At 43.1% G+C, this 12,358-nt stretch overlaps 1 protein-coding gene across 1 annotated transcript in view; it reads right to left on the bottom strand.

Annotated features, from left to right (window-relative positions):
- Rbbp4 (RB binding protein 4, chromatin remodeling factor) overlaps positions 1-12,358 on the bottom strand; it is a 25,214-nt gene extending 12,856 nt beyond the window's left edge. The window contains exons 1-3 of the mRNA XM_041651721.1: positions 12,220-12,358; positions 11,600-11,747; positions 6,027-6,172 (exon numbers count right to left, since the gene is read on the bottom strand). Coding sequence (XP_041507655.1) covers positions 6,027-6,172; positions 11,600-11,747; positions 12,220-12,235 — 310 coding nt within the window. The 5' untranslated portion in view covers positions 12,236-12,358. The remainder of the gene's footprint in view (positions 1-6,026; positions 6,173-11,599; positions 11,748-12,219) is intronic.

Here is a 12,358-nt window from a genome sequence, read left to right as displayed (position 1 = left end):
TTATATGCAGAGAAAACACTCATACATTAAAACAGTAAAGATGATAAAAGAAACCCCCTTTTAAAAGGCTAAGTCAGGGGCAGGTGGATCTCTGTGAGTGCAAAGCCAGTCTTGTCTAAAAAGCAAGTTCCAGGGCTGTTACATAGAGAAACCAAAAACAAAAGGCTTAAATCAAGAGGATCACCAGTTCAAAGCTAGCCTTGACTACTTAAGGGAGTTTCAGACCTGCCTAAACTCCACAGAGACTGTAAAAAAACGAAAGGTAAGAAAAAATGCAAAGTCCCCTCCCCCAACCAACCAACTAAACAAAACATTTCCAGCACCCTCGAAGGTTGCTGGCCCTTAACCAATACTATGGCCTAACAAGGCTCCCTCACTCTGATTTTTAAAAAAGTTACTTGTCTGGATCATAAACATTGTGGAATTTCAAAGAATGTATTTTAACACCAATATATTTTAACAAGCCAAATAACCAAATTATTTTATCACAATCAATGATGATACTTAACTCATGAATTTTTATAATGCATTTCCTTTTTTAGGTGAGAAGTTATTTACCTAGTAATCTCTCAAAAACCATCTTTCTTTTTGTGTCTGTGGTGCTAGGCACGGAGCCCACAGTCTTGCAGATGCTAAGCAAGTGTTCTATCACTGAGACACAATCCTAAGAGACTTATGTAGTAGTATTTTGAGTTTTAACAAATAAAGCTTGCCTGAAGATCGGAGTGCAGAGCTAAGCCACTAGAGGCCAGGGAGTACTGGCACACACTTTTTGTCCCAAGACCCGAGAGATAAAGGCAGAGGGGTCTCTGTGAGTTCAATGCCACCCTGGGCTATACAAGATCCAATCTGTCTAAAAGAGAAACAGCTCATGGGGCTGGAGAGATGGTTCTTCCAGAGGTCCTGAGTTCAATTCCCAGCAATCACAAGGTGGCTCACAACCATCTGTATACAGAACACTGTATACAAAATAAATAGTCTGGTTACAGGATTGCCTGTTGGGTTTGAGCATTGGTAGAGGTTAAAGGTCTCTCTAGTAGCTGTCTGCTATGCTTCTTTGACCTCTCAGATTTCACCCCCCAATATCTGACTCTGGGTTCTTTATTAAGAACAATTAGAATTTGTGCTACAAACTTATTAGACATAACTGTACCCATCACTGATAGGATTAATTGAAGTCACCACTCCCCCACATTTAAGTACTAAGCCTATCCGCTTATTGGCAAAGGGATAAAAGGGAAATAAGGTGTGTAACCCTGGGGTAATGAGATAATCAAATTTAAAAATCCATAGCTGTTATTCATATTACTGGTTTTGTTTTTTTTGCTACTATTTCTGGGGAGAAAGAAGTTTTGAGATAGTTCAGTCAGGATCCCAATACACAGATCATGATGGCCTTGAACCTGTGATAATCCTTTCCCACCTGGCACGAGGGTACATACCTACACTAACACACAAAACCAAACTAGTCAGAGGAAGAAGCTCAGAGGTAGACAGCATACTGCCCCCAATTCCGCAAAGTAAGAGAAACATTCAGGGAATGGGACTCAATTCTAATCACACACAGAGCAGCAAAATAAACAAAGACCAAAGTTTATCAGTTAAAAGTACTAGGAATAAACAGATGATATTTTGAAATCTTGGAATGGGGAAGGCATTTCAAAGAAGGACAGAAAAGTTGGAGGGCATTAGAGGAAAAGTTAATAATTCATAATTGTACAGTTTTTTTTTTTTTTTTTGGTTTTTCGAGACAGGGTTTCTCTGTGGTTTTGGAGCCTGTCCTGGAACTAGCTCTTAGCTCTTGTAGACCAGGCGGGTCTCGAACTCAGAGATCCGCCTGCCTCTGCCTCCCGAGTGCTGGGATTAAAGGCGTGCGCCACCACCGCCCGGCTTGTACAGTTTTTATTAACAAAATAGCAGAGGTCAGGTTTGTTAACTCAATCCTTCCCAGAATGTCAAAGTGAAGGCAAGGATGATTACAAGTTCAAGCCAGCCTGGGTTATCAGTTACCTGAAAACAACCAAAATATAATAGACACAAACTTAGAACCTTAAGTTTATAAATAAAATGAGCTTGGAGGATAGAGATCGTTTAGAAGGTAAAATGCTTGGTGCTGGAGAGATGGCTCAGTGGTTAAGAGCATTGCCTGCTCTTCCAAAGGTCCTGAGTTCAATTCCCAGCAACCACATGGTGGCTCACACACTTTTAGTCCCATGACCTGAGAGATAAAGGCAGAGGGGTCTCTGTGAGTTCAATGCCACCCTGGGCTACATAAGATCCAATCTGTCTAAAAGAGAAAGAGCTCATGGGGCTGGAGAGATGGTTCTTCCAGAGGTCCTGAGTTCAATTCCCAGCAATCACAAGGTGGCTCACAACCATCTGTAATGAGGTCTGATGCCCTCTTCCGGCCTGCAAGCATACACACAGATAGAATACTGTATACATAATAAATAAATAAATATAATAAATAAATATTAGAAGGTAAAATGCTTGCTACCCAGAAAGCAGGAAGACCAGAGTCTGAATCCTTAGCACCTACATAAAAAGCCAGATATGTTGGGCTGGAGAAATGGCTCAGGGTTAAGAGCACTGCCTGTTTGTTCTTGAGGTCGTGAGTTCAATTCCCAGCAACCACAGGGTGGCTCACAACCATCTATAATGAGATCTGGCCAGGCATGACTTTGAGTGTATCTGTAACACCAGGATTAGGGTGTAATGACAAGCAGTCTAGCTGACTGGGCAAGCCTCCAATTCAGCGACACTGTATCAAAGGATTAAATAGAAAAATGGCAAATGGCAGAAGGCTCTTCTGAGTGTGTTGGTACGTTCACCAGCACCCACACACTCACTTGCATGCAAAATGAGATTGGAAGTTATTGAATCTACTGTCAGAAAAGCAAATTATAAACCCACACCAAACATTTTTTTTTTTTTCGAGACAGGGTTTCTCTGTGGCTTTGGAGCCTGTCCTGGAACTAGCTCTTGTAGACCAGGCTGCTCTCGAACTCCCAGAGATCCGCCTGCCTCTGCCTCCTGAGTGCTGGGATTAAAGGTGTGCGCCACCACCGCCCGGCTTTTTTGTTTTTTTGTTGTTTTTTTTTTTCACACCAAACATTTTGTACTGCATCTCAGGCACCAAGAAAAACACCTCCATGTAGTAAGTACTAACCCCCCTCACCCCATGAACAAACACCAACCCTCCTGCCTCCATCTTCCAAGTATATAATGCCAGATACGGTTTAGAATCCAGGACCTGTCAGGCAAACATTTTACCAACTGAGTTATATCTCTAATTCCTTTTTTAAAAAAATCTTACTGCACACACAATGTGGGTGTGTGTGTACATGCTTCTACACATGCATAGAAGTGACAGAGCAACTCTCCTACCATGGGTTTCAATGATTTTTAACTGCTCAGCTAGCTCACTGGCCTGTTTTTTTTTTTTGGAAACAGGAGTCAGTTATGTCGCCCAGACTGGTCTTGAATTTGCGAGCATTTTGTCTCAGATTGGAGGGCTATGATTACGAGTGTGTAATCATGCCCATTCACATCATTTGTTGAATGAGTGATTTATATGTGGACTCCTTTAAGAAAACAAGGTATGGTATTAGCACTACTTTCCGGGGGATTAGTTTATAGAGAAAAGGATAGTGTCTATATTACTTTAAAATCTATTTATACATGAAGCAATAGTAATCCGAACTTTTCATACCTATAACAACAAAAGCCCATCTATTTTGCTGTATGAGTGACCGAATCCAGGGCTTCAGATATGCTAGTACAAGTATTCCACCACTGAATTACAACCCCCACTCGAAATACAATTCAGACAAGATTTATCTCATTTAGTTCTGAGGATGTAGCTCAGTGGTAGAGCATTTGGCCTTAAACACACAAAACACTGGGTTCAATTACCCAGGAAATCATTAAAATAGGAAAAAAAAAGACACTTTATTTAACTGACAGGAACTATACTCAGGTTAAACGACTTATACTAAAACCACAAGCTAGGCTGGGCGTGGTGGCACAGGGCACTTGGGAGGCAGAGGCAAATGGATCTCTTTGAGTTCAAGGCCAGCACCTAAGAAAGCAAGTTTCAGGACAGTCAAGGCTACACAGAGAAACTATTTTGGAAACCAAAAACCAAACACCAAACCAAAACAAGCACATAGCTAAACTGCGGCAAATGGGATCTTCACCCACCCTCACTCTGAAAGTCAGTGTTTTCTTTGGGATCCAGAGACTAACTTTTCAAAAAACTAATCACTTTTTAATACACAAAATTGTAGTTGACTATTACCCTAACAACCTATTTTGCACTCTGTACCACAGAAGATTAAATGTGGAATAACCAGGAACTAAATAACACAATTGTTATCTTGGCCAACAGTTGGATCCCAAATAAATTTACACATAAGGGTTCTTTCTGCTCATCGAGAAATATTAAGCATAAATGTTAATGAAAAAAAAAATCCATGATCTATTTTTGTTTTGTCTAAGACAGGTTTTATTCAAGGAAACTCTAATGACCCTACCTTTCTTTTAAAAAAATATTTATTTATTTATTATGTATACAATATTCTGTCTGTGTATGCCTGCAGGCCAGAAGAGGGCATCAGACCCCATTACAGATGGTTGTGAGCCACCATGTGGTTGCTGGGAATTGAACTCAGGACCTCTGGAAGAGCAGGCAATGCTCTTAACCACTAAGCCATCTCTCCAGCCCGACCCTATCTTTTTTAATGTTTTGGTATGAGGGCCATAAAGAAAACTGAGATTGGTTAAAAAAAAAAAAGTATTCACGAGCAGTTATCTTAGGTTATCTCCTAAATTGGTTGTGAAAATATTTTTATGAATATAACAAATACCACATCATCGCTACTGTTTTAAACGCTTAAGGATAATTTAGTGTTTGGGCAGTGGTGGTGCAGCCTTTAATCACCACACTTGGGAGGCAGAGACAGAAGGATCTCTGAGTTAAGACCAGCCTGGTCCACAGAGCAAGTTCCAGGACAATTAGGACTAGAGAAACCCTGCCCCCAAAAGGAAAACAAACAAACAAACAAACAAACAAGTATAATTTAGCATTTCTCATCCCCCCCACTAGTTACCCCTAAGAATTTTTTTTTAAAAATATTTGTTTATTTATTATGTATACAATATTCTGTGTGTATGCCTGCAAGCCAGAGGAGGGCACCAGACCTCATAACAGATGGTTGTGAGCCACCATGTGGTTGCTGGGAATTGAACTCAGGACCTTTGGAAGAGCAGTCAGTGCTCTTAACCTCTGAGCCATCTCTCCAGGCACCTCACTAAGAAATTTTTATGAACCCAAGTCGGCCTGCAACTTGTGATCTTTCTGCTACCTGTGCTTGTAAAACATATAAGACGTAGGGCTGGAAAGATGGCTCAGTGATTAAGAGCACCTGGCTGCTCTTGCAAAGGACCTGGGTTCAATTTCTAGTGGTTCACAAATGCCTATAACTCCACTCGATCCTTTTCTGGCCTTTTCTAGACACCACACACAAGTGGCGCACATATATACAGGCAAAACACTCAAACATAAAAAGCAAAAAAAAAAAAAAAAAAAAAAAAAGGGGGTGGTGGTGGCAGGTGGTGGTGACAAAGTGGATCTTTGTGAGTTAGAGGCCAGCCTGGTGTACAGAGCGAGTTCCAAGACAGCCAGGGCGACAGAGAAACCCTGTGCTGAAAAACCAAAAAAATTGTAGCAATCCCCTATGAATTAATTTCTGTCTCTTTGGGTCAGTGTCTTTCCTGTTGAGAATACACACAAAAAACATATGGTAGATCTTTGCTCCCTTAACCGCAGAAATCCCACCATGACCAATACAGGGCAGCTTATAGCAAATACACAGAACCAAGTTTTGTGTTAATTACTCTTCATTGCAAACTAGTTTTCCCAATAACATAAGAGGCCACCCAACTAAATTGTGTACCTCAATGTAATTTGGATCTGAAAGCCATAACCCATACACCATTACTTCTTTCATCCTCAAGAGTCCTACCTCCTTTCTCACTGTCATAGTGTGAGGCATCAAACTGAGCATCATCATTAGGGAGCTGCACACTGGCTATCACCAGGTGGTTTTGTTCATCCGATGTGTGTGTTCCCAGGACAAGTCGATGAATGCTGAAATCTTTCCCCTCAGGCCTGTAATAACAACAAATCATCACTATTCAAATTAGTAACCCAAGAAATCATGAAGTCAGTAATGTACACCTGACAACATTACTGAGGACTAGTTCCTACTTAAAAAAAAAAAAAAAACAAGCCAGGCAGTGATGGGCACGCCTTTAATCCCAAGCACTAGAAGAGGCAGGTGGATCTCTGTGAATTCAAGGCCAGCCAGATGTTACAAAGATAAGCCCTGTCTCAAAAAACAAAAACCAAAACCAGCCCCATGTGCTTAAATAGACATGCATATGGATACTAGAGGACAATTAAGTGTCACTAAATCTTAAGATACTATTCATGACTGATTGTGGTGGCACAGGCCTTTAGTATCAGAACTCAGGAGGCAGAGGCAGGTGGTTTTGCATTGAGTTCCAGGACAGTCAGGGTTCGTACACAGAAAAACCCTAGTTCGAAAAAGAAAAAAAAAAAAAGCTATTCACCTCTGCTAATTCTAGGCTTGCCTTATTGTCTTAGAGCTCACCAATAAGGTTAGCAAGGTTGGCTGTGGAGCCCAAGGGTTTCTTCCCATCTTCCCATCACTGAGAGACTTCAGGCATATGCCATCACTCTACCTTTTGTCTTGTTTTGCTTTTAAACATGGGTGCTGGGGATCGACTGCATGGTCCTGATGCTTGCAAGGCAAACACTTTACCGAGTCATTACCGAAGCCCCTATTTTCTTTTGAAAAAAATAGTACCAGAAAGATGGTTCAGCACTTAACAGTGCTTGCTACTCTTACAGAGGACTTGAGTTCAGTTCCGAACTCCCATGCCAAGTGACCCACAACCACCTGAAATTCGAGCTCCAGAAGACCCTGAGCATCCACCCACCACCCACGCTGGGAATGCACAGTCACCTCCCTCCAACAGAAATAAAACAAATAAGGATCTGTTCTTTCCATCACAAGGATCCAGGTGACCAGAATTAAGCTGTCAAGCTTAGCAATAGGCACTTTTACTCACTGAGTCGACTTGCCAGTCTATTTCCTACTTTAATAGCTCTCTATTAAGGCTAGAACACAAATACAGCACTTAATTTTTTTTAACTTGACCAAAAACTTAAAATTTACTCTAGGGGGGCTGGAGAGATGGCTCAGCAGATAAGAGCACTGGCTGTTCTTCCAGAGGTCCTGAGTTCAATTCCCAGCAACCACATGGTGGCTCACAACCATCTGTAATAAGATCTGATGCCCTCTTCTGGCCTGTGTGGATACATGAAGGCAGAACACTGTATACATAGTAAATAAATAAAACTTAAAAAAGAAAAAAAATTTACTCTAGGGAAGTTTACTCTTCTCCCAGTTTATTGGAATAAAAATGTAAGTCAACTAGCCGGGCGGTGGTGGCGCACGCCTTTAATCCCAGCTCTCGGGAGGCAGAGGCAGGCGGATCTCTGTGAATTCGAGACCAGCCTGGTCTACAAGAGCTAGTTCCAGTTCCAGGACAGGCTCCAAAACCAGAGAAACCCTGTCTCGAAAAACCAAAAAAAAAAAAAAAAAAAGTAAGTCAACTACACACCCTTTACAATGGGTGAGAAGAAAACTGCCTGAGTCTTGTTTACCAAGAACTTTGTTAAGAGATGAAAGAGACAAAAAGAGGAGAGGAGAAACTAGGGCATAAAACCCCACAGTAAAGTTTGTGCCTGGTCATATGCAAGAGTTCTTATAACCCCCAAAGAAAAAGAACATTAGGTGGGTGGTGGTAGAGCCCACCTTTGGGAGGCAGAGGCAGGTGGATCTCTGAATTCAAAGACAACCTGGTCTACAGAGCAAGTTACTGAATAGAATACTCTGTTCCAAACATTTTGGAAGTGGGGATAATTCTTGCTTTTTACAGAGAACCACTAAGAGAATCAGGAATGTAAATCATTCAGGGTGACTCCTCAATGGAGAACATACAAACCAAATACCTGCTGCACCCAGAAAGCGGAGAGTGGAGGTTGTTAATGACCTGGTGACCTTTTTGCTACCTGTAGGGACAGACCTTACTCTAATTCCCCAGAATTCTAGACTCTTCTTTCCCTTGACCAATATCCATCCTTAGGTTAAAAAGAACTTTATGGCCTGCTGACCTCTATGCTATCAGTCAGAGACGACATTAGATTATAGGTGTTTCATTTAGCTATAGAACCCACCCTCATGTTTGCATGTACTTTGTAAAATAATTTCTATGTAGTCAAACTCTGTGCCTTATTGCACACATGGAATTGGACTGATTGTTGCCTGGAAACCTTTCCCCAAATTGTACTGTATTTTTTTGTTTTTTTAAAAATATTTATTTATATTTATTATGTATACAATGTTCTGTGTGTGTGTGTGTGTGTGTGTGTGTGTGTGTGTGTATGCCTGCAGGCCAGAAGAGGGCACCAGATGGTTGTGAGCCACCATGTGGTTGCTGGGAATTGAACTCAGGACCTTTGGAAGAAGAGGCAATGCTCTTAACCGCTGAGCCATCTCTCAGTAGTATTAGAGCCTGTCCTCGAACTCACTCTGTAGACCAGGCTGGCCTTGAACTCGGATCCACCCGCCTGCCTCAGCCTCCAGAGTGCTGAGATTAAAGGCATGCACCACCACTGCCCAGCTCCAAATTGTACTGTTTTAATGCTGACAATGAACCTCCTGGCATTCAACTTCTTGAAGTTGGATCCAGGTTGATGAAGTTAATCTGGACAAGGTTTTCATTATTACCTCATCACATGGTTCACTTCCCTGCCAGGATACCTGCAAGGACCTCCCTCAGAATCTAGAGTTGGCTTTTTCTTTCCTTCCTTCCAGTATGTATACATGTACTGTGCTTGTACATATGGAGGCCAGAACTTGGCAAAGGTTTCCTTCTTGACTCCTTTCCTCCAGACAGACCAAAGACAATCACTCTCTTGAACCCAGAACTCACTGGTCCTGCTAGTATAGCTAGTTTATTTCAGTGATTCTGTCTCTGCCTCTTGGAATTGCAGGTGTGCTGCCATGTCCATCTGGCATTTATACCAGTGCTGAGGTTTGATATGCGGTCCTCACAACTGCTTTATTTAGTGTAACACCTGCCCAAACTAATGCTTTATATATTCAAGTAAGCATTCTACAAACGCTCCCATCTGAAACATTGAGATGATTACAAATGACTCCCTGGAGCTGGTTCAATTCCCAGTACCTAAACGGAGGCACACAACTGTGTGTAATCCAGACCCATGGGGATCCAATGCCATCTTCTGGCCTCAGCAAACCCGCACATAGTATACACACATATATGCAGGCAAAATATGCATACACATAAATTCAAAACAAATAAAAGCACACAGACACAACTCCTTAAAGAGCCTAGAGTAGATGATGGAGAGATGACTCAGTGGTTAAGAGCACTGCTGTTCTTGCAGAGGACCTGGGTTCAGTTCCCAGAACCCATGTGGTGGCTCACAACTGTCTGGAACTGGAGCTCCAGGTGATGACACCCTCTTCTGGTCTCACCAGTACACGCAAGAGAAAACAAAAAACCCTGTGCTGGTTAGTCTGTGAATTGACACACACTTGAATCATCTAGGAAAAAAAATGTCAATTGAAGAATTACCTCCATCAGACTAGCCTGTAGGCAACTTTGAGTGTTTTCTTGCTTAATGATCTATGTAGGACCTAGCACACCATGAGCAGTACCTGGGCAGGTGGGCCTGAGTTATGTTAAGAAAACAAACCGAACAGACCAGGAAACAGTGCTCCTCCATGGCCTCTGCTTCAATTCTGGCTTCCAGGGGTCCATGATGGACTATAAACTGTTAAGGTGAAATGCCCCCACCCCCCAGCTGTTTTTGGTCATGTTTTTATCACAACAATAGAAAGCAAACTAAAACACCCATACATATAAACTAAAACACCCGTACATATAAATTTCTTTATAAAGTAAGGAGTAATTAGTAATGCACACAAATACTAGGCAGTATAGACTGCATGACAGACACAAAATAACTGGAATTTAACAGCTAGAGGATATACACTATATCTACACTAGAGAGTGTTAAATTAGTATCCAGAGGTCCTAGGTTCAATTCAGTAAGACAAAAAACTAATACTGGGCTGGGCTAGACTTAAATACCACAACATTATGAAGAATTGTTCCAACCTGAAGTGAAAAATACTCGATATTTAAGAAACTTAATGCCGAGCAGTGGTGGTGCACGCCTTTAATCCCAGCACTCGGGAGGCAGAGGGATCTCTTCAGTTTGAGGCCAGCCTGGTCTACAAGAGCTAGTTCCAGGACAGGCTCCAAAGATACGTGAGAAACCCCGTCTCGAAAAACAAACAAATAAACAAACTTAGGGGTGGCCTTAACTCCTGATCTCAGTGCTCCACCTCCTAAGGGCTGGGGTTCCAGTTGTGCGCCACCACAAGCTCTCTCAGAACCAATGGTTTAATGACCATGAGAACAGATAGAAATGACTCTACTAAGCTTGAGTTCCCAACTAATTCTGAACCTGGTTACATTTTAAAAAGTTCCAACTGCAAAATGTTCCAGGTGTCTGCGTGGACTGCACAGCACCCTTCAAATAAAGGTCTCCACTTTCACCTACATCCCTGCATAGGCAGCAGCCTCATTCTTAGTTTTTAGTAAAACACACAAAAACTTCCTGTTCCACAGAGAACAGAGATGTAGCTCAGAGGTACTGCCTGCTTACCATGCACAAGGTTCAACTCCTAGCAACCTCAAACACAGCTCTTCACTCCCAATTTCTATGAGCTGTTGACCTCAGTCTCACAGCCGGATTCTGTACACATCTTACAGAGTTACAAAAGAATGCCAAGTTCCCATCAATAACAGTCGACGTTCACCTTTATCTCTGTATCGCCACTCGCTTCCCTCTGCCAGCCAGTGCTGGTATTGACAGATGTTTCACTTAGCTAGAATATTTTGTGTATGCAACCTCACGCTAGGACTCAAGGATCAAAGTCCCTGCCAGTATGCACTCTGTCACTAAACATCACACCCCTTCAGCCCTCTTGAGGTGTTACCTCAACTCCTTATCTAAAGCTCAAACACCCGCCCCTTCAACCAAGGGATTTCTTGAAGGCAGGATTTACCTTGCTATATCACAAATGACTGAGAATTCAAATGTTTTGTGGAACGAACTGGACACAGAATACTTCTGAAATCTGTCAAGTTGTAACATTACGGTCGATGACAGTTACAAGATAGCAATTCGACTCAATGCTGAGGACGAAATCCTTTTCTCCAGCAGAGTAAATTACAAAATTATCTTCTTGTTTTCTACCCTTACTACTTATTGGTCGAGGAAAATAAACATCACTCAGAGGCTCTGATCACATGCCCCTTCTAGCGGCAGGAGAAAAAAAACGAAACATGGAAGACCAACTCAAGACCTGAAATACCAAAGAAGTAATATCCAAGAGATTGGTGTCACCTGGTAACATCTGGAAGCCACTGGGCAGTTAAACTGGGCCACTCCAGGGCATGGGTCATCACCAAATCATAAAGAAAAGGGGTGTTTTTCTTCCATATTTTGTACTCCTCGTTGATCACACGTTCTTCCACCGCGTCGTCAAAGGCAGCTAAAATATTTTTTAAAAAAACAAATGAGGTTAGCGGACAGAAACGGAAAGCGAGCAAACCTCTTCAAAGCCACTGGCGTGGCTCCCCGGTTCTGACACCGAAATAGAGATTCGTCTTAATTTCTCCCAGGGCGCAGGCACCAACGCAGCTCTCCGCCTCGGACGGCCGGAAGTCCTCGGGCCAGCCGAGCCAGGCACTCCGTTATTCGGCCGGCTTCGAGGCACCAAGTCCACCAAACCCAGAAGGAGGCCTGCGCAACGGGCCCCGGCAGGCAGAGGGATCGATGGAGAGTCGCCATCGCCCGGGCCCCGAGCTGGCGTCGTCTCGCATCCGCTCCGGAGGAGCCAGCACGCTGTTAGCCCGCCCCGCCGGAGAGACTAGGGCCTGCTCTCCGGATTAGGCCGCGTAACAAGCCACGACACAGCCCCGCCACCCCGCGCCTCCTTCCCGAGCCCGCCTCGGCACACTCACCTTCCTTGTCAGCCATGGCGGTAGGCGAGCCGGGAGGGGCTGGGGGGGGGATCCCAGGGTCGTGCGTTGCAGGATCGACGGGGAGGCGACGAGCGCTCGCTCTGCGCGCGCGGCCTCTATTGTTTCCTGCGGCCCGTGC

This window comes from Microtus oregoni, unplaced genomic scaffold, assembly GCF_018167655.1.
Source record: "Microtus oregoni isolate MIOR12 unplaced genomic scaffold, Mior012 000005F_ref0000423, whole genome shotgun sequence".
Taxonomy (NCBI): domain Eukaryota; kingdom Metazoa; phylum Chordata; class Mammalia; order Rodentia; family Cricetidae; genus Microtus; species Microtus oregoni.
This window is presented reverse-complemented; position numbering and strand designations above follow the sequence as displayed.